Below are 22443 nucleotides of genomic sequence, written 5' to 3'. Positions count from 1 at the left end.
AATTCAAAGACTTTATATTGTACCAACCAAACACTAAAAAAATGTAGATATTTCTACAAAAATCGTAATCATATTTTTGTGAAACGTATTTAAAATCAATACACACATGTCACATCGCATCACGTCATAAAATCAGACCGTCTATATCGTCTGACGCTAATAACTAGAAACTATTATTCAAAACATGCAATTAGTGTCATTATTAATTAACTCAGTCAGCCCACTGCTATTAAATTATTCAGGACGAAGAAAATCTACTTTTCATTCCACCTTCAACACTAAAAGCCATTCACTGATATATGTAGTTTCAAACCGCCGCCGTGTACACAGACACAGTCCTCATATACGATTTTCTAATAATATTATAAATGCGAAAGTTTGTGAGTAAAAACTACTGCGTAAAAACTACTGGACGGATTTGTGTGAAATTTTACATTAACATAATATAGTGAGGCATTAAGCAGAATAATAATATATAGAAATACTAGATTTTACCCGCGGGTTCAAAGGCGTGTTTTTTAATTTAAATAAATATGCTTACCTGATTTCCTTGATGGAACTTATAACCCTCTGGGCATTTGTACCGAGACATTCTTCCGTGGTTACAATAGTAATAAATGTTGCAATATGGTCGATTGATCGTTCGGAAGTGATCGTTTTCGAAACATTTTGGTATATCGTGGACAAATATAGGAGATTGTGTTGTTGTTGTCGTAGGTGGTGTTGTTGTTGTTGTTGGCGGTTCTGTTGTTGTTGTTGTTGTTGGCGGTTCTGTTGTTGTTGTTGTTGGCGGTTCTGTTGTTGTGGGCTGTTGTGTTGCTGTGGTTGTTGTTGTTGGTGGTGGTGTTGTTTTTGGTGGCGGTGTTGTTGTATGCGGTGGTGTTGTTGTTGTTATTGGCATATGTTTTATAACAGACTTATTTCTTTTTCTCGGCAACGCAAAGCGTAATGATGGACTATTTTCCAGCGGTAAATCATCAATTTCTTCTTCCGATGTATCTTTAGTAAGTTGTTTAGATTCAGAGCCTGTTCTTAATGTTTCTTGTGATGGTAAATTAGTTTCTTCTGATACTGGTATCATATGAAGATGGTTACTATTATGTGATCGCGGTGAAGCGGTTGAAAGTAAATTATTTGGATGTTTTGAAACGACTGGTATCTTTGATGATAATGAAGATTTTGATTCAGATTTTGATAGCCCTGGTAGATTTTCTGTTTTCATAGATGATGTTGATTGTTTTAATGCGTCATGTTGTACAAATTTTAAGGGTATGTTTTTTGTTGTTGATGCAGAATGTTGTTTTGTTGTTGTTTTAGGTGTTGGAGCTACGCGTTGTAATGTTGATTTTGAAGGATGTGTAGAGGAAAATATATGTTGTGTAGATTCTAATGAAGATTCTTCTGCAGCGATTCTGAATTCGTTTTGTGGCTTTGTTGTTGTTGTTGAGTCAGTTGTAGTTGTTGTTGGTAATGTTGTTGTTGTCGTTGGAGCAGGTGTTGTTTGTTGACAGGGAAGTGGTGAAGGTATGGGTTTTATTGGCGGTTTCGGTTTGTGGCATTTGGGTGATTTCCATGGTTGACAATTCTGGAAAAAAAAAGAAAATTACAATAATCGGAGATGCTTAAATGATATAGGTTTTATTTTATTACAGAATAGGTAAATATAATGGACAGAAACTCTATCAAGCTTATTTTGTATAAATTATCAAAGAAATAAATGGAAAAATCGCCACAAACTCACAATAACTTAAAAACATATAATATAATCGATTATACCTAACTCATTACAAATGAACTTTATAATAACTATATACTAGATTTCGCGCGCGGCTTCGCTCGCTTTCTAGAAAACCTAACAAATTATACCTAGGTACACTAAAACTATATTCTCTTCTATCTCTATTTCTATAAAAAAGTAACTATCAAAATCTGTTACGTAATTTTATATATCTAAGAGTAAGCCTACAGACACACTTAAGGCATCATATACTTTATTAAATACTATGTAGTGATAATCATACTTACGACCTTAGTTTTTATTTACTTACATTGGTATCGGGATCGAAGTACAATTTAAAAGGGCAAATATACACATAGGGTCTGAACTTATAGCACATTATGTATCTCCTGCAGTCTGTAGGATGTGAGATGGCATTGTGAGTCGCACCACGGCAGAGGTTTATTCGACGAGCCAATACTATTTGTACCACTATAGTAAGTAAGAAAAGGAGGCGCAATGAAGCTGTAAAACATTATTTCAATTTGATATCTTTGGTTTTTGAAATTCAAATAAAAGTTGTAAACTGAATAAATTTATCTGCTAGCTTTTCGCCCGCAGCTTCGCCCACGCAAAGGAAACCTCGTATATTGTATATAGTTCCCGTTCCCGTGGGATTTTCGGGATATAAACAATCATATGTGTTAATGCAAGTTATAAATGTTCCCTCTAGGTGTGTGCCAAATCTCATTAAAATCGGTTCTGCAGTTTTTGCGTGAAAGAGTAACAAACATACAAACTTTTACATTTAGTAGGATTTACGTTTTTATTCATCTAAAGACGTGTTAAAGACCAAAGAAAATATATTAAATAAAATTTTCAAAGAACGAGCCCTCACAAAGCACTTTTTGCTAATTGTAAAAAAGTAATTGCTTATCATAATTAGATAATTACGTATACCTACAAACCCCATGTCTCAAGGCCAGGCTTTTACATTATAAATTTTTCACTCAACTAATTTTGATGAAACTATAGTTACAGTAGTAGGTAGTTAGTTACAGCAATAATAAGAATGTTAATTTTGAAACAAATAAAATATTCATTTTAGCATATTATTGATTCAAAACTTACAGGGCATTTTGTACTACGAACTTAGGTAGTTAATAAAAATATAATGGTGATGTAATAAATAAAATATATAAAATACTTACCCATGATTATGTATTCTCTACACAATTACTTCAAAGGAAAAGGCAAATTAGTTTATTATAACTCATATAATTACATATTTGATACACATTATTAACAGAAATCGATTTTACGGTTAAGTAAAAGTTTATTTATAATTAGGATTAAGTATTACATTTTCTTTTTAAATATTTTTATTTTAAAAATTCCATGTCATTGGTAAATAATTAACTATATTATGTGCATATAATTAGAAAATATTTCTCTAAATCATCGAGATAATTATTGTAGATAATAACTTTTGTCTGTTTGTCTGACTGTCACACAAAATAAATGTTTTGGAATTTAAGAAGTTATAGGTATTAGGCATAGGTAGTAAGTAGTAACTATAGTAATTGAGAAATATGAATGCACTTATTATAAAACATATAAAATATACTAAACTTATAACAATACCTTCTCGTTAGTTTCAAGAAAACAATGGTCTGAAGTCTGAAGTGACTCTGAATTCACAATTTTTCGAAATTAACCCACCCAAATAGTTATGTTACTTTTGAATGATCTTTGATGCAGTTACCAAAAATTGTATTTAATACGATTATACCTACTTATGTTTGTTTCAATAATTATATGAAACTTAGTATGTAGTTTAGTATCAGAATTACATGCTACAGGCGCTTAGATTTTTCCCGCGGTTTCGTTTGCGACAGCGGGCTTTTATGTATCTAATACCACAGACTAATAATAATATACTACGTATACAACTAATACTAGCTGTGTCTTCGAATTCGTTTGCTTATATTCTAATTAAATATTATGTTGCCGAGGACTAAAATTAATTAACAAAAAGATTTAATCAAAATTACCCCGTAGTTTTTTGTGTTCAAGTTGTGATACCCGTCAACAGTCTACAGTTATATATATTATTATCAGACTGTGGTTATATTGTATTACTTAGGGCTAATTTTTCAATCCTTGGTTAAAACTTATTCATCGAATAACGTATTAAACTACCATTTCAAAAATGTATTGTAATTGTCTGTATTTGACAGTTTACAGGTGACATTTTAATATGTTCGTGTAATACTTTATTTGATGGATAAATTTTAACCAACGATTGAAAAATCGGCTCTTAACTGAATAATAATGCTACTAGAGATACTAGCTGAATAAAATAAAATATATTAATTCATCATCATCATTACCAGACGCAGCTTTCATTTTAGTTACATATTCCCCAATTTTTTAACAAATACTTATATTTAAAATTAAAAAAAGACGGGTTGCACTGGGGGAGTGCCGGCAGAAGTGAAAACTTGATTATTAACGTTGAGCATGTTTGATATTTTGTAATGGTATCCGTCTTACGCTTTTTCGATCAGGTCACGTGTCCTGACGCGAGTTTAAGATTTTATACCCATTACAGAAAAAGTGTTCAACGCCGCTAAAGAAGTTTTCACTTCGAAAATAAAACAACAAATACAATTAGATATATTTATTCATCATCATCATCATCATCATCATCACTACCAGACGCAGCTTTTATTTTAGCTTCAATTTCCTTCGCCGGGTTAAACACGCCGCTCGTTTGTGCATTGCATATAAAACATCTTGTTGTTTTCTTATAATTCTCTAGAGCACATTTTTCACAGAAATAATGTTTGCATCTGAAACAAAAATTATTTATTTAGTATCATATTGTATTAGCAGTTTTTTTTAACTATATAGAGGGTAGAAAGTTTGTATGAGTCTTGGAGGAAAATACCTATCTATACTAATATTATAAAGCTGAAGAGTTTGTTTGTTTGAACGCGCTAATCACGGGAACTACTGGTCCGATTTGAAAAATTCTTTCGGTGTTAGATAGCCCGTTTATCAAGGAAGGCTATAGGCTACATATCATCACGCTACCACCAACAGGAATGGAGCCACGGGGGTGAAACCGCGCGGAGCAGCTAGTATTAAATATTACAATAACTAGCTGTGCCCTGTGGTTTCACCCGCGTGGCTCCACTCCTGTTGGTCTTAGCGTAATTATATAGCCTCGATAAATGGGCTATCTAACACTGGAAGAATTTTTCAAATCGGACCAGTAGTTCCTGAGATTAGCGCGTTCAAACAAACAAATTCTTCAGCATTATATATATTATTTTAGAATCTCAAAAAACTCGTGCGGGTTCAACTAATTATGCGAGAAGGGTATAAAATAGAGGGTTGCAACCCTTTCCATGGTCCCCTTTGATTATTCTCATCTATTTTTGGCATGGCATTGTCTATTTGTAGTATCTATACTTAATATTATAAACCTGAAGAGTTAGTTTGTTTGAACGCGCCAATCTCAGGAACTACTGGTCCGATTTGAAAAATTCTTTCGGTGTTTGATAGCCCATTTATCGAGGAAGGCTATAGGCTATCATCACGCTAAGACCAACAGGAGCGGAGCAATGCGGGTGAAACCACGGAGAGCAGCTAGTGCGATTTTTCCTTAAACCTAATAAATCTAAACTTAAATAGATCTACTAGATTTCCGCCCGCGGCTTCGCCCGCGTTTTCATAGGAAAACCCGCATAGTTCCCGTTCCCGTGGGATTTCCGGGATAAAACCTATCCTATGTGTTATTCTGATGTATAAGCTATATTGTGGTAAAGTTTCATTCAAATCCATTCAGTAGTTTTTACGTGAAAGAGTAACAAACATCCATACATCCATACTTACAAACTTTCGCATTTAATATTAATAGGATTAAGTTCTACAAAGCGGACGAAGCCGCGGGCGGAAAGCTAGTTAAACACAGCCCACTGTTACGTTTGACGTTACAGTGTGACTATCCAAAAACTGATTTAAAACGTTTAACTGTGATATTAATAGATATTATTTTGTTTATCACAAAATTTAAAGCTTTCGTTGAAAATGGCTTTTCAACAGAATCTTATACGTGTCAGGGAAAAAATAATAATAGCGGGTTTTAAGGACACCGTAGCGTCATCTATTGGGAGTTTTCGAAACGGAAAATTGTGACCGGGAATTTTCATTTCTCTGTATACAGGATATTAATATTATAAATGCGAAAGTAACTCTGTCTGTCTGTCTATTACTCAATCACGCCTTAACTATTGAACCAATTTGCGTGAAATTTGGTATAGAGATATTTTGATACCCGAGAAAGGACATAGGCTACTTTTTACCCCGGGAAATAGGATAGGTTTTATCCCGGAAATACCACGGGAACGGGAATTATGCGGGTTTTTCTTTGACTGCGCGGGCGAAGCCGCGGGCGGAAAGCTAGTCAAAATATATATTTGATAGATGTCACTCACAGGAGGCTATCACAGGCCGGAAACAGCTACCCGTGCTCAATGAAAGACCCTATCTATACTAATATTATAAAGAGGAAAGGTTTGTGTGTATGCATGTATGTATGTATGTATGGTTTTCACGCATAAGCTACTGCACCGATTTTGATGAAATTTGGCACAGATAATCTTTAGACCCTGAGGAAGAACATAGGCTACCTTTTATTGCAAAATATGTACCACGGGCGAAGCCGGGGCGGACCGCTAGTATTATATATTTTTACTAAAATCCATCCATCTATCCACAAACTTGCACATTTATAATAGATATTAATCTTATAAATGCATAAGTAGCTCTAGTCTTTCACGTCACGTTGTATGTTTATCAGCCATCTGGTTTCCATAACACAAGCGAAAGCTTAGTATGGGATCAGATCGTGCCGTGTGTGAAAATTGTCCTGAAATATTTATTGAAGTGAAACTTCTTTATCGGGGTTGGAAAAAAATTTAGAGTAACATTTTATCGTAACGCGTGACATTTTCACGTTACGCGCCATCTTGGTTCGACGTATTTCTGTAAAATTGCATATAGTAAATTATTTTTTGAAAAATAAGGTCATAAAGAAGTTTCACTTCTTACGTGTGTACACTAGTACACGCACACATTTTTTTTATATTACTAGCTGCTCCCGCGTGGTTTCACCCGCATTGCTCCGCTCCTGTTGGTCTTAGCGTGATGATATATAGCCTATAGCCTTCCTCGATAAATGGGCTATCTAACACCGAAAGAATTTTTCAAATCGGACCAGTAGTTCTATATAAACAAAAATGAAACCCGTTTTCCTTGGTCACGGCATCACGCGTGAACGGGTGGACCGATTTCGATAATTCTTTTTTTATAATATTCTTTGAAGTAAGAGGATGGTTTTTATGTAGAGAAAACGTAAATATGTACCACGGGCGAAGCCGGGGCGGACCACTAGTTTGATTATATATATAAATCTCGTGTCACAATGTTTGTCCTCAATGGACTCCTAAACCACTTAACCGATTATAATAAAATTCGCACACCATGTGCAGTTCGATCCAACTTGAGAGATAGGATAGTTTAAACATGTAGGTACCACGGGCGAAGCCGGGGCGGACCGCTAGTATTACAAAAATCTCACCTAGTAACAACGGGGTCTCTAAAACTGTTCCTACATATAAAACACTTGAAGGGCAGCTCATCGTCACTGTGTATTTCATAGTCGGAGTCTCCGTGTTTGTCTGTCTGTACCTCCTCCCTCTCGAGCTGCCAACCGTGCTTGTAGTCTGAACGGTCGTGGAGGAACTTGCATGAGTCTGTGGAAAAAAGAAACAATTAATTTATACTAATATTATAAAGCTAAAAAGTTTTTTTGTTTGAACGCGCTAATCTCAGGAACTACTGGTCCGATTTGAAAAATTCTTTCGGTGTTAGATAGCCCATTTATCGAGGAAGGCTATCGCCAATAAAAAGTTATTTCAAAACTATATGTGACTAGATTTCCGCCCGCGGCTTCGCCCGCGTTTTCAAAGGAAAACCCGCATAGTTAGGATAAAACCTATCCTATGTGTTAATCCAAGTTACCCTCTATATGTGTGCTAAATTTCATTGTAATCGGTTCAGTAGCTTTTACGTGAAAGAGTAACAAACATCCATACATCCATACATCCATACATCCTTACAAACTTTCGCCTTTATAATAGTATTAAGAATTAAGATTAAGATTAAGATTAGTTTCACACCGTTGCGTGCTGGCCTTAGTAATGTATAGTTTGGAAATACGCACCGAGGAAGGCTATAGGCTATATATCATCACGCTAAGACCAACAGGAGCGGAGCAATGCGAATAAAACCGCGTGCTACAGCTAGTAAAAAATATCAAGACAAAAAAAAAACTTATAAATTATTGATTGGCACAACACTTATTATGTACTAAGTCGCTCATCAGTCATCACTATTCTGTCTTTATGATCTTAAATATTCTTTTTACATTTATTTCATGTTTTTTGTCTGTTTTTACTAATTACTTACCTCCAAAACCGCAGAATCCTGTTTCTTTGTAGTCTTTGCAAATATCCGGTTGGTAGTCCCATCTGAAAATATATTAAAATTTGTCATTAATTAATAATACTAATACATAATACATAATATAAAGATTTGCAGTTTGAACCTACGCGCACTTAATAATTAGACAATATAAAAAGAACGAAATTAAAATCTTAAGACATGCGCATACTGTAAGACGACAAAACAATATTACATATTTATTCTATTATTTTTAAAAACTCTAGGAATGAAGCTTCACTACTTCACTTTTAGTATAAAACAAAGTCGCCTTCTATGTACCTATGTATGCTTAATTCTTTAGAGCCACGCAACGGACCTCGATGCGATTTCTTAATAGATAGAGTGATTGATTCAGTAGGTTTAGATAGTTAGGTAAGTATAATTTATTTTTGTTAGTTTCAGTTACATATAATAATTTGAGATAGGAAGAACTTAACAACACGAAAATTCAAGTTTGGCGTAGTTTAGCTTCGAAATATTCATTTATTGAATAAAAGCATTTTTGGATTAAAAGGAGCTTTAGTTGTTTGTTAAAAGAATAAATAGTTTTTTGGTTTTTAATTTGGTCAGGAAGTTTGTTATAAATTTTTATAGCCATGTGATAGGGGCTTTGATTTAACATTTTGATTCTTGAGAATGGTAGGTGTAATCTATTTTTAAAGCGCGTATTTACTTCGTGGTGTTCCTCGACTCGTGAAAATGTATTAATATTTTTATAGACAAATGTGCAAATTTCATGTATATGTTACGGCTAAAGGTAGGTGAGAACATAAACTTAAGATTAGCCGGCTAAACTTAGGTTTATTTTCGACGAGGTGTTAATGTTAGTTTGTTCTATCTTTAGCCGGCTAAACTTAAGTGTAACCGCAGGCCCGTGGCTAAAAATGTCGGGGTGGGTAGATTTGGTTACTATAATACATGTAAGGAACAGGGCGAGTGTTTTCTGGCACTTCGCCGGCTGCTGCCGCAGCACGCTCGCTGCGCTCGCTCGGCTCGTGCGGGTCTTAAGAGTTCTAACCTAACCTAACCTAGCCACCAGCTTTCTGCCCTGAGTCGGGGTGGGTAGATTTGGTTACTATAATACATGTAAGGAACAGGGCGAGTGTTTTCTGGCACTGTGCGGGCCCCTCAAGCCCTCCACCGGCCCGGCGCTAACCAAATCTACCCACCCCGACATTTTTAGCCACGGGCCTGCGGTTACACTTAAGTTTAGCCGGCTAAAGATAGAACAAACTAACATTAACACCTCGTCGAAAATAAACCTAAGTTTAGCCGGCTAATCTTAAGTTTATGTTCTCACCTACCTTTAGCCGTGACATATATATATCGATGGTAATGTTAATATGTTATATTTTCTAAAATGTGGTTTACAACTTTCTGTGTTTTTTATTTGAGCTAAGATTCTCACGCACTTCTACATCATTAGCATCGACCGTACGCTGTTTCCCCATAACATCACACCATATCTTAGCCATGAGTAAGCGTACCCGTAATATGCAGATAAAGCGGTGTGTATATTTGTGCTATGTTTTATCTGGAATAGGGCATAGGTAAATTTCGACAACTTAGATTTTAAATATTCAATATGTGTTTTCCAATTTATATGTGTATCTATGACTATGTTTATGCCAAGCAAGCTAATCGTGTCTACTTCTTCTAATGGTGTATTTTGATATTTTATATGTATGGCAAGAGATGGACTTTTATACGTTTTGAATTGAATTATTTTAGTTTTATTAAGGTTTATTTCTAAGTTGTGGTCTTTTAGCCAATTTGTTATTGTATGGAGTGTAGATTCGATTACTGGATTCGGATTATCGGGACTTTTGCATTTTATTAATACGGACATATCGTCCGCAAAAAGTATGGGCATAGTTTCATTTCGATCGAGTATTTTCGGAAGATCATTAATGTAGATCAGAAAGAGGACGCGAAAGAAATAATATTAATGCATACTAAATATTATTATACACTAGCTGTGCTCCGCGTTTTACCCGCATTGCTCCGCTCCAATTGGTCTTAGCATGATGATATTATATAGCTTATAACCTTCCTCGATAAAAAGACTATCTAACACCGAAAGAATTTTTCAAATCGGACCAGTAGTTCCTGAGATTAGTGCTTTCAAACAAACAAACAAACTCTTAAGCTTTATAATATTAAGTAATAAGTATTAGATTTACCGAATTCTTAGGGAAAACGATAGTTATAAAAACGTTTTAAATGCAATTTTATTTGTATTAATAAATAAATAAAAGTAAGTACCTATGTACATATATTTACTAGAGAAGTTTGAGGAAAAAAAATATTTTTTTTTTTTTTTTTTTTTTTTTTTTTTATTATTATTGACATCTGCGATCAGTCAACAGACTATGAGCAGATATTTTGACAGAATGATTTGGCGATTTGAGAACCAGAACCAGTGCCCTAATTCCCCTTTCTAACGTAGCTCAACATCAACATTAGCTCTTTTCAGACGTTTCCTGGGCTTTAGTTTCAGCAGTTGCTGGGAGAGCGGATTAGGATGCATAACAAGTCTTTGCTTATGCTTCTTGAGGTATTTTGTAGCTTCCTCCTTAATTGTAGGCATTTCTAAGTACTCATGAATTTCAGAGTTGCGAGTGAACCATGGAGCTGCTGTGAGCACTCTTAGGATTTTGTTTTGCACCCTTTGCATGCACATTAGGTTGGATTCGCTAGCGGAGGCCCAGAGTTGAATACCATATGTCCAAATAGGTTTTATTACTGCGCAGAACACTCTAAGTTTATTGCTTAGAGAAAGTGTGGATTGTCTACCCAAGAGCCAAAGTAAGTTTTTGAAGCGGAAGTTAACTTCTGTCTTCTTCTTCTTTATATGATCTTTCCAGGTGAGCCTACGATCCAAGTAGAAGCCGAGGTACTTCACGCAATTAGACTGAGGTAGAGTATCTTGGCCCAAATGGACAGGCGGGCAGAGACCATGTCTAAGTGCAAATGTGATGTGATGTGATTTAGGCGCACTTGCTCTTATGCGCCACTTATCTAGCCAATCTTGGGTTTTATTTAGCTGATTTTGAAGAATATAGCTAGCTTTCTCTCGATCTGGATTGCATACTAGAAATGCGGCGTCATCGGCAAATGTTGCTATAGATACCCCTGGGTGTTGGGGAAGGTCGCTAGTGAAAATATTATATAAGACCGGGCCTAGTACAGATCCTTGAGGGACACCAGCTAAGCAAGCGAAGAGAGATGATCTGGCATCATGAACCTTTACCTGGAACATCCTTTCGCTGAGGTAAGATTCAATAAGTAAGTAATAGGAGTGAGGTAAAAACAGTTTGATCTTGCAAAGTAGACCCCTGTGCCACACTCGATCAAAAGCTTGCTGGACATCGAGGAAGGCGGCCGAGCAGTATTCCTTATTTTCAAGACATTCCCTAATAATTTGGTAAACGCGATGAACCTGTTCTACCGTGGAGTGCTGGTCTCGGAATCCATATTGATGATCTGGAATCAACTGAACTTGCTGTAGTTCTGTTTTCAATCTATGCAGGACTACTCTTTCCCATAGCTTGGATAAGATCGGAGTAAGGCTGATAGGACGATAAGATTGTGTTTCATTAGCTGGTTTACCAGGTTTGGGAACCATTACAATTTGCGATATTTTCCAAAGAGCAGGAACGTACGATATTTTAAGAGAGCTATTTATGAGAATAGTGAGGAAGACGATAGCTTTTCGTGGGAGTTCTTTTAGGATCTTAGCGTTAATCAAATCGAAGCCTGGAGCTTTTTTGGAGTCCATTGTAGAGATAAGTCTGGATAGCTCACGTGGCGTTGTTAGGCGCAGGGGTGGACAAAGTTGAACATCTTGCTTAAGGATGGTGTCTATTTCGGAATCCTCGGGTGTATTAGGTTCATTTGGTTTAAAGATGTTAGCTAGGTGGCTTGCGAAGACATCAGCTTTCTCTTGATCAGTGCGCGCCCATGAGTCGTTTGATCTAATGGGTGGAGAACAATTCTGTGGTTGTGGAATATTTTTAGTTGCTTTCCAGAGCGAGTGGACTCCATAAGCTTCAGGAGACATCCTTTCGAGATTGCTTTTTAGAGAATTATCTCTGGCTTCTTTTAGGAGATTTTTAAGGTCCTTAATAGCACGATTTAAGCGACTTTTATCTGTTCTATTTCTGGATGTCTGCCAGACTCTCCGAAGTCGTCTCTTCTCAGCAATTTTTTCACGAATTACAATAGGAGTAGGAGTATTATATGCTTTGTGTTTTAGTTCAGGAGTACTTATCCATGCAGCCACTTGAATGAGGTTTGTAATATAAAGACAAGCATTATCTACTTCATCTGCCGACTTCATTTGAAGTTTTAGTGTGATATTTTCTTCAAGGTATTGTCTGAAGTTCAACCAATTTGTTTTATGATTGAAAAGTGTGTCGTTATTTGGAATGCGATTTATAATACCTATACTAAGTCTTAATATAATTGGAGTGTGGTCTGAAGATCCGTCAAGACTGGATTCGATTTGAGTGTATTTTGGACAGATATTTTTTATGATGAAGAAGTCGAGAAGATCCGGAATTTTGTTATTGTCCGTGGGCCAGTACGTGGGTTCTCCTGTTGACAATGTTGTTAGATGATTAATGTCCACAGATTTTTTAAGTTCGCGTCCCCTGGTTAACGTAAGCCGAGAGCCCCAATGTGTGTGTTTCGCGTTCCAGTCTCCTCCTGATATAAACCTTTTACCAAGAGTGCGAAAATACGAGGTGAACATATCATCACTAATCCTATGTTTAGGCGGACAGTAGACAGCAGAGATATTAATAGCACCGAGACGGTCTTCTACTCTTACAGTTGTAGCCTGCAGGTATTTTGCAGGAAAAGGTTCCAATAGACAATGTTTTACACTATTTTTTACGACAACTGCAGAACCACCATGTGCAACGCCATCGGGGTGAGAAGTAAAATAAACACAAAAACCAGGTATGCATATTTGACTTCTTTCTGTTGTATGTGACTCAGAGATAAGACAGACGTCAATCCTGTTTTCTTTAAGAAATATTTCTAGTTCATTTGTGTTGGGAGTAATGCCGTTGATGTTCCAGGCAGCTATAGTAAGAGAAGTCATTTTGTAATTTTTGAAATGAGGGTAGAGATAAGACTCACCAGGGAGCCTATTTGTTGAATGAGAATATCTAGCTTTTCACTTTGTTTTATTAGGATATGTTCTAACTTGTTGTTTTGTTCCTGGGTGTCCTGCCTTAGCTCTTGATTACTATTATATCTTTCTCCAGAAACAACTGAGGCATAAGTTCTCTGATGCATTTCGTTTGGGGTTGGCTCATAATTGGGGTTAGCAGTGGGCGGAGCTGTAATATTGTTATGGTTGGTCCTTGTAGTCCGAGGTTTATTACGGCGTGCTAAAATCTCTTTATATACTTCACATCCTTTGTAGTTGGCCGGGTGATTACAAGAACATAAAGCGCACTTAGCCGGTGTTGATCTATCTTTCTTCATACATTCTGAGGTTTTGTGTCCTTCACCACATTTGACGCATCTGTACGGACGCATACAATTGTTTTTGGAGTGTCCATATTGTTGGCATCTCTGGCATTGCACAATGGAATTAGATTTACGTGGATCTTCTATCTTAACTTTTTGGTTGTAGATATATTGAATATTCTTGATTTCGCGATTATTTATACTTTGTTCAACACACACAAAGAAAGTAGACGTTGGTAATTTCTCTGGGCCATAGCGAGCATTAATAATTTCACCTACAATTTTGTTGTTGGAACCTTCAACTGCTTCTCGAATAGCTTCGTGCGGTGTGCTGTGGTGAAGATTTTTGATGATAAAACGGTAACATTTGGAATCTTTAGGTGTGAATGTATGGCCGATTAAACCGTTTTCTCGTATAACCGAAATAACTTTCTTGTAGCTTTCTATAGTATTCATCATTACTCTAATGATGTTTTTGTTTACTATTCTGTAGTTAAACTCAGATCGACTTACAGTTGTACTTATAAGTTTTGTGAGCTCATTAAGATCTTCAATGCCGATAAACACTGAACACTATGCACTACTAATAATGTCACAGGATTATCACTGGTAAGAGTCACTTTTAATAATGTTCACACATAAAATATCAAAGTTTAAACACATAGAATTAAATAAATCTCCAACAGCACAATTGCGCGTGTTGACAGTTGACAGTTGACGTTGATAACCCTTGATGAAAAAAAATATAAAATAATGAAACTTACCGTACTGTAGCTCTTAAATTAGCAGGAGCTCGTATAGGGCCCTTTCTAACGAACCCTGAACTAGCGTTTCCCGCGGCTGTGTCCCTCTTTTTGTAGTATTGAGCGTAGTTATTTATACCGCGGTATAGCTGTAAGGGAATTAAAAGATGTTTATTTTTAAGGAAGATTGTATAAACAAAAATTATAAGTCAAAATTAAAATAAATAAAAGCGATCATAAATTAAAATAAAAAATATAACAACAATAGTAGTGAAATGTTTAGTGCAATCTGCAATCATATTTGAAAAAAAAATTGGTTAAGTGCGAGTCGTACTCGCAAGTCGCAACACGATTTTCCGGACAAATAAGATTTTTTTTTATCGAAATCTGTATACTATACTAATATTATAAAGCTGAAGAGTTTGTTTGTTTGTTTGTTTGAACGCACAAATCTCGGGAACTACTGGTCCGATTTGAAAAATTCTTTCGGCGTTAGATACCCTATTTATCGAGGAAGGTAATCACTACATAGTATAAAACAAAGTCGCTTTCCCTGTCCCTATGTCCCTTTGTACGCTTAAATCTTTGAAACTACGCAACGGATTTTGATGCGGTTTTTTTTAATAGATAGAGTGATTCAAGAGGAAGGTTTATATGTATTAATAACATCCATTAAATAGTGGAGAAGTACTGTTATTTTTGAGGTTTCTAATGTGATGTCGTAAAAAATTAAATTTTTTCCGCTTACATTGCAAACGAAGGCTGAACCCTACAAGTTTTATCAAAATAATGTACTAAGTATTATACACATTGAAAAGGTCTACAGAAAAGTCCGCGGTGGTATATGTCTATCTCTTATGGATAACCCACAATAACTTTTTTTTGTCCTTTAATTTTAACGACAAATAGTTAATGGCTAATTTTCGAAGCGATTTTAACCAATACTAAATACCTTGAATACATTGTTCATTTAATATTTTGCCCTTTACACCGTATGATTTAAGTGAATATTTTCGAAGATATAATACAGATTTAAAAATTGCGGGACGTAGCGTTTGCGGCGGTACCGGCCGGCCGGGCCGCTATGTTTTTATTTACAACGTTCACAGTTTTTCTGTAGTGTATTTAGTATCAGCATTGCACCCGTGCGAAGCCGGGGCGGGTCGCTAGTATGCTATATATCATCACCCTAAGACCAACAGGTGCGGAGTAATGCGGTTGAAACCGCGGGGCACAGCTAGTATTGTAATATTTATATTTTAAAATACATCGCTTTTTTATTGTGGTTGTTTTATATGTATTTTTATATGAACTATATTATGAAATTAAACAAAAATACCATTATAAATTAGATCACTAGATATTATCAACTCTATCAAACAAATCTCTCTAAATCAAAAAAAATCAAACTAATAATTCACATATTATATAACTAATATTATTAGGATATATGAAACAAATAATTACCTTATCATCAGCCTGTCCTTCTAATTCCTCATTAATTTTCTGCGCTTTCTCGAAAATAGCTTGTGCATCTTTATCTCTCTCTGTATCGAGTTCGTATGTTGCTGTCGCATTTTCTCTCTGTTGTTGAACAGATAGTGTTGTTGTTTTTGGCTGTGGAAAAATAAATAAATAAATAAATAATAAATATTATAGGACATTATTACACAAATCGACCTAGTCCCACAGTAAGCTCAATTAAGGCTTGTGTTGTGGGTACTAGGCGACGATAAATATAATATTTAATAAATACATATAACATATAGATAACACCCAGACCAAAGAACAAATAATTGAGTTCATCACACAAATATTTGCCCTGACCGGGGATCGAACCCGGGATCGGCTCAGTAGGCAATTACTTTACCAACCGCGTCGAGTAAAATTATATAAAAAATGTATATATAAAAACTTTTTTTAAGGATTTTGGATCAATATGTTCGGGATGAGATTTTTAGATGATTTGAGAGAGGTTGGTACTTGGTAGTGGTCCTGCCTTCCAAGCCAGATGTCGTTCCTACCCAGGGCAAATATGTGTTGTTTTGATCGTTATTTTGAATATGACATGAAATATTATTATTATTTGATAATTAAATGATTATTAAGACTTTTATCAATTTGATTATTATTAAAATAATTAATAAGTTCATCACTTGATTTACTTTTAACATATAATTTTATTGTTAAATTAAACGCGCTATCATACATATATATAATTTATACTTATATAGATAACTAGCTTTCCACCCGCGGCATCTCCCGCGCAGTCAAAGAAAAACCCGAATAGTTCCCGTTCCCGTAGGATTTCCGGGATAAAACCTATCCTATGTCCTTTCTCGGGCATCAAAATATCTCTATACCAAATTTCATGCAAATTGGTTCAGTAGTTAAGGCATGATTGAGTAACAGACAGACAGACAGAGTTACTTTGGCATTTATAATATTAGTATGGATTAACACCCAATTCAAATAATACTTACTGTATCATCATCACTGCTCTCATCACTCTTTTCAATCACCACTCGTTTCCTTTCACCGCCTGTGGACTGTATGTTGGGATTTAGTTTCTGTGGACGTTTTGATGGTATCACTACTGCTGGTTCTGAGTCTGAACTGTTCTTCTCTGTAATTATACCAGGTGAAAGGTAAGACGTCAGACGAATTTAGACAGGAGCTTCTACTCATGAAACTGAACAATTTTTGTTCTACAATTTTGCTGAATTCGTAAAAAAAAATTGGACTTTGTAAGGAAACTTCGCTAATCAGCTGACCGATTTCCATACAAAGTCCAAATTTTTTTCTATGAATTCAGCAAAGTTGTAGAACAAAAGTTGATCAGTTTCATAAGAAGAAGCTACCGTCAAAATGCGTCTGACGTCTCCCTGTATAAGATTTGTAGAGTATCCTACTAATATTTGCGGAAAACAGTGAAATGCTTCAACAGCTTAAGTCTTCGTTATCCTCTGCCTTTAACGCTGAAGTAAAGTCACTTAAGGCTGAAGTTCAGGATATAAAAGATTCAATAACCTTCATGAATGCCCAATACGAAGCATTTCAAAAAATAAAGGAAGCTGAAAAAGATTCAGTGTCGAACTTAATTCTTGAAAACTCGAAATTACAAAAGACTGTACTAAATTTAAACGAACGAATTGAACAACTGGAACATCAAACAAGGGCTTGTAATTTGGAACTTCAATGCATTCCAGAGTCACGAAGTGAAAATGTATTTGATATTGTGTCAAGAATTGGAGACGCTATTGGTTGTAAGATACAGGATGAGAAGATATCTCGATGTACCCGAACTGCAAAGCAAGACCGTTCTAATCCACGGCCACGGTCGATTATAGCCCAGTTTTCCACCGCCAAAGTGCGTGATAGTTTTCTAGCTGCAGCTATTAATTTTAATAGAAATAAAAACATTGAAGATAAGCTTAATACTAGTCACATTGGCCTAGGTAATGACCGTAAACCTATATACATTGCTGAACATCTATCTCCTCAAACTAAAATCATTCATGCAGCGTCTAGAATAAAGGCCAAAGAAATTGGATACAAATATGTTTGGGTCAGAAATGGCAAAGTTCTCATGAGAAAAAATGATGGTGCTGACTTAAAAATTATTAAGAACTTAGCCTATCTTGATAAACTATCTTAAATTTATTATCTTAATAGCATGATCATATAGCCTAAATGCAAAAATGCTTAACATCTACTACCAAAATACGCGTGGTCTTCGCACCAAAACACATGAAGTATACAGGAATATTTGCATTTACAATTACGACATAATCATCTTCACTGAGACATGGTTAAATGACACTGTGCTGAGTGGTGAGCTTTTTGGGAATAATTATAATGTATACAGGAAGGATCGATTCATATCTGGAGCGACAGCTAAGAAAGATGGTGGTGGTGTTCTTGTAGCAGTCAACAAAAATATTATCTCTACTCGCTTAGTTGAATGGGATAGTGATGGTGAAGACCTGTGGATATCTATTAACATAAGCCTCGGAAGTACCATCTCAAAACTAGTATTATGTGCAGCCTACCTCCCACCGCCTGTAAATAAAAATTGTTTAGCTAAATTTATAAACAATTGTAATAGAGTTTCAGAACTACATGAGTACCCGACTCTTATCGTTGGAGATTTTAATTTGAATTCGTTTTGGTGTTTTAATTCTCATCAATTTAATGTAACATCTGTATACCCTCTAGATTCCATGTTAAGAGATTTTTGCAACGTTAATAATTTAATGCAGTATAATAATGTTCCAAATGTTCACAATAGACTTCTAGATCTTGTTTTAGCTGATTTTAATACTTGTAATGTAACTGAATGTTTTAATTGTTTAACTAAAATTGATCCATTACACCCACCACTTTTAATCACTACTAATTTTCACAGCTCCTCAAATTTGATGCCCAATAGTAACAGAAAAATATATAACTATCACAAAGGCAATTATGTTGAATTACGAGATTATCTGGCAAATATAAACTGGCAAGAAAAATTTGAGGACTGCGGTGATGTTACTGACATGGTTGATATTTTTAACGAAATTCTTGAAAGATCCATTCAACTTTTCATCCCACTTTTAAAAAGAAGATCTAAACAGCGTCATCCCTGGATAAGCCAGACGTTTCTGAAAGGACTTAAAGAAAAATATAAAATCAAACATCGCTATAATAAATACAAAAACCCCATGGATAGAATTGAATTGCAGTTATTAAACAGTAGGTGTAATCGGCTTGCAAGAATTGACTACATGAATTACATTGCTGGCGTTGAAAAGAATATCAAAACTAACTGTAAGGCTTTTTGGGGCTACATTAAAAATAAACGCAAAAATGTATTAACGTACCCGGCTGTTATGCACGATGAAGCTCAAACAGCTGATAACGGTGCAGATATCTGCGACCTTTTTGCAAAATATTTTCATTCAGTTTATGAAGCAGAGACCTCGATTTCTTTTACACAACAAATCCCTACAAATGCCTGTGACAACCTTGGTTCTTTGTTTATTGAACGTAAAAGAATTAGGGAAGCTCTTAAATCGTTAGACAGGTCAAAAGGTGCTGGGCCTGATGGAATTCCTCCTATATTTTTAGTTGAATGTGCAGATCTCCTTTCATTGCCTCTGTGGTTAATTTTTAATGAATCCCTTACTTCCGGAGAATTTCCTATTCAATGGAAATCTGCCAAGGTTGTTCCGATCTTTAAAAATGGGGATAGTGGCTCAGTTCGTAACTATAGACCAATTTCAATTATATCGACGTTTTCCAAGGTCTTTGAAATTTGCACATTACCTTTCATCCAACACCATTTTAAAAAATATTTAACGGACAGTCAGCATGGATTCACTAAAGCTCGTTCCACAGTAACTAACCTAGTTCATTTTTCTCAAAATATTATTTCTGCCATAGACCGCAAACAGCAAGTCGACGTCATATACACCGATTTTAAAAAGGCGTTTGACATGGTTCCTCATAATATTTTAATTCATAAACTAGCTACAATTGGTTTTTCTGGGTCGCTTTTGAAATGGTTAGGTAGTTATTTGCACTCACGTGCGTTCTACGTGGTAGTAAATGGGTTCGATTCTCCGTATTATAGCATCAAATCTGGCGTACCACAAGGCTCGCACTTAGGCCCCGTGTTATTTAATATATTTATTAATGACATTGTTAGCTGTTTCCGTAACTCCACACCATACCTGTTTGCGGACGATCTGAAATTTATGCGTGTAATAACTCGTATTGAGGACAATTTTCTTCTTCAAGAGGACTTTAATAACCTAGTAAATTGGTGTAAATCAAATGGCATGAAGCTTAATATAGGAAAATGCTCTTATATAAGTTTTTCACGTAAACATGTTAACATTAACTCAAAATATTATGCCAATAATCAAGAATTAGGGAGAGTGGATAGTATCAAAGATTTGGGCGTTACTTTTGATACAAAATTTACTTTTCTAGACCACATTGAAAACGTTGTAAAGAAGGCCAACCAGATGCTCGGGTTCGTAATCAGAAACGCAAGATTATTCAAATGTCCTAAGACTAAAATTATCCTTTATAATACCTTTGTACGTAATGTCTTAGAATACTGCTCTGTAGTGTGGCGCCCTCACTTTGCTACACATTCACTTCGATTAGAGCGCGTGCAAAAAAGGTTTATATGGCACCTTGCTTATAGTCAAAACATTAGTAAAAGTCTGATTTCGTACTCTAAGCGTTTGGAATATTTTAGAATGGTTTCTTTAGAGAAAAGGCGCGACAATTTTGATATTTTATTTTTATACAAATTAATTAGAAATCATATTGACTGCCCTCAATTGCTTTCTCTGATTGGATTCCGGACGCCTAGTAAATTCCCACGTAAACCGATCCCACTATTATCGGTGCCTGTCATGAGGACCACTTTGGGTTCTTTCTCTCCCATACCACGAATATGTAGAAATTACAATCGAATAGTAAATCATACACTAGATATACATTTCGATAATATTGGTAAATTTAAACAGATGTTGCAAGCGATCAACCATGTCAGTGTTTAATTATTATACTAGGTACCTCTCTTTTATACATGATTTTTTTGTTTATTTATGTTGGAAAATGAATTAATTCTGCATTTTATATTAATTTAATTTGAATGTTATATATGTAGTCATTTTTAAAGTAACTTTTTAATTTTATTTGTTTAAATTTCAATTAATTTTATTCCATTTTGATTATTATACTGTTATTTTAATTTTATCTAGTGATTATTTTAAAATGTATTTTATTTAGTTAAAATGTATTTAATGTGTATATTATTATTATTTTTTTTTAATGTAATTAATTTTTGTAGTGCATGCAGTGCTCATTTTTTATTAGTTGTACATCATGTCCTATATTTTTTGTGTACTTTTTATGTAAAACAATCGATGTACTGCTGCTAATGAGCCTTAATAAAATAAAATAAAAATAAAATATTATAAATGCGAAAGTTTGTGAGGATGGATGTGTATGTCTGTTACTCTTTCATGCAACTACTGAATCGATAACAATGAAATTTAGCACACATAAAGAGACTTGGATTAACACATAGGATAGGTTTTATCCCGGAAATTCCACAATAATACTATACGGGTTTTTCTTTGAAAATGCGGGTGAAGCCGCAGGGCGGAAAGCTAGTAAATATATAATATTATAATATGTATATTAACTAGCTTCTTGCTCTTGCTAGCTAACTGTTTCTGGAATCTCTCTATCTATTAAAAAAAACCCCCATCAAAATCTCAAAACAGTTGTTTTGAGTTTTGAAATCATAACATAATTGAATGTAAGTATTCTAGAAGAGATTTATGATTTGAAGGTTTCTCTTTAGTTTCTGAAGCATAAACCAATTGAGGTTGTATTTGTATGTAAAATGTGCAAGAATATTTATTTATAAGTAATTTTTCACACAGATTCCGTAATACCAATAAATACATACTTATAGTTATAAATATATCAGAATAAAACGCGACAAACACGGATAATTGAATGGAAACCAAGTTTGTTATTTATATGTAAATAACATAAGAAATAGTTTCTTCCGTTTTCCCGCGTTTTTATACTATGGAGTTTACAGTGATATTAAAGGTTCTAAGTTATGTTAATTGTTTAATTACCTTCAGAACTAGACGGTTTCCTCTTCCTGCCGCCTCTATTTTTTAAATTCCTTTTTTTAAATGTAGAAGGCACTTCAACTTCTACGTCTGACATTTTAGTATGTAATGGTGAGGATTTATTATTATTACCACTTAAATATACTTGAATATATGGTATTAGGTTAAATATAAATAAAATTACTATATTTGATTGTTATTCAGGCATTTGTTTAAGTTTACGTTTTTACGTCACTTTTGTTTTGACTTTCAATTTTGAGGTTAGTTC

At 34.9% G+C, this 22443-nt stretch overlaps 1 protein-coding gene across 1 annotated transcript; it reads right to left on the bottom strand.

Annotated features, from left to right (window-relative positions):
* Nucleotides 1-4400: 4400 nt before the first annotated feature.
* On the bottom strand, nt 4401-22443 carry mdlc (RING finger protein mdlc). Its single transcript, XM_090117640.1, has 7 exons — nt 22179-22443; nt 17004-17146; nt 15988-16137; nt 14542-14669; nt 8258-8319; nt 7368-7542; nt 4401-4572 (listed from the first exon to the last, which is right to left on the bottom strand). The coding sequence occupies exons 1-7, from the start codon at nt 22270-22272 to the stop codon at nt 4401-4403; spliced, it is 924 nt and encodes a 307-aa protein (XP_089973766.1). The 5' UTR covers nt 22273-22443.

The sequence above is a fragment of the Colias eurytheme genome, chromosome 28, assembly GCF_061535395.1.
Source record: "Colias eurytheme isolate Ceu_HAF_F1 chromosome 28, ilColEury1 Martin Lab GWU primary, whole genome shotgun sequence".
Lineage (NCBI taxonomy): Eukaryota > Metazoa > Arthropoda > Insecta > Lepidoptera > Pieridae > Colias > Colias eurytheme.
Note: the sequence above shows the minus strand (reverse complement) of the source record. Positions and strands in the feature narration are given on the sequence as shown.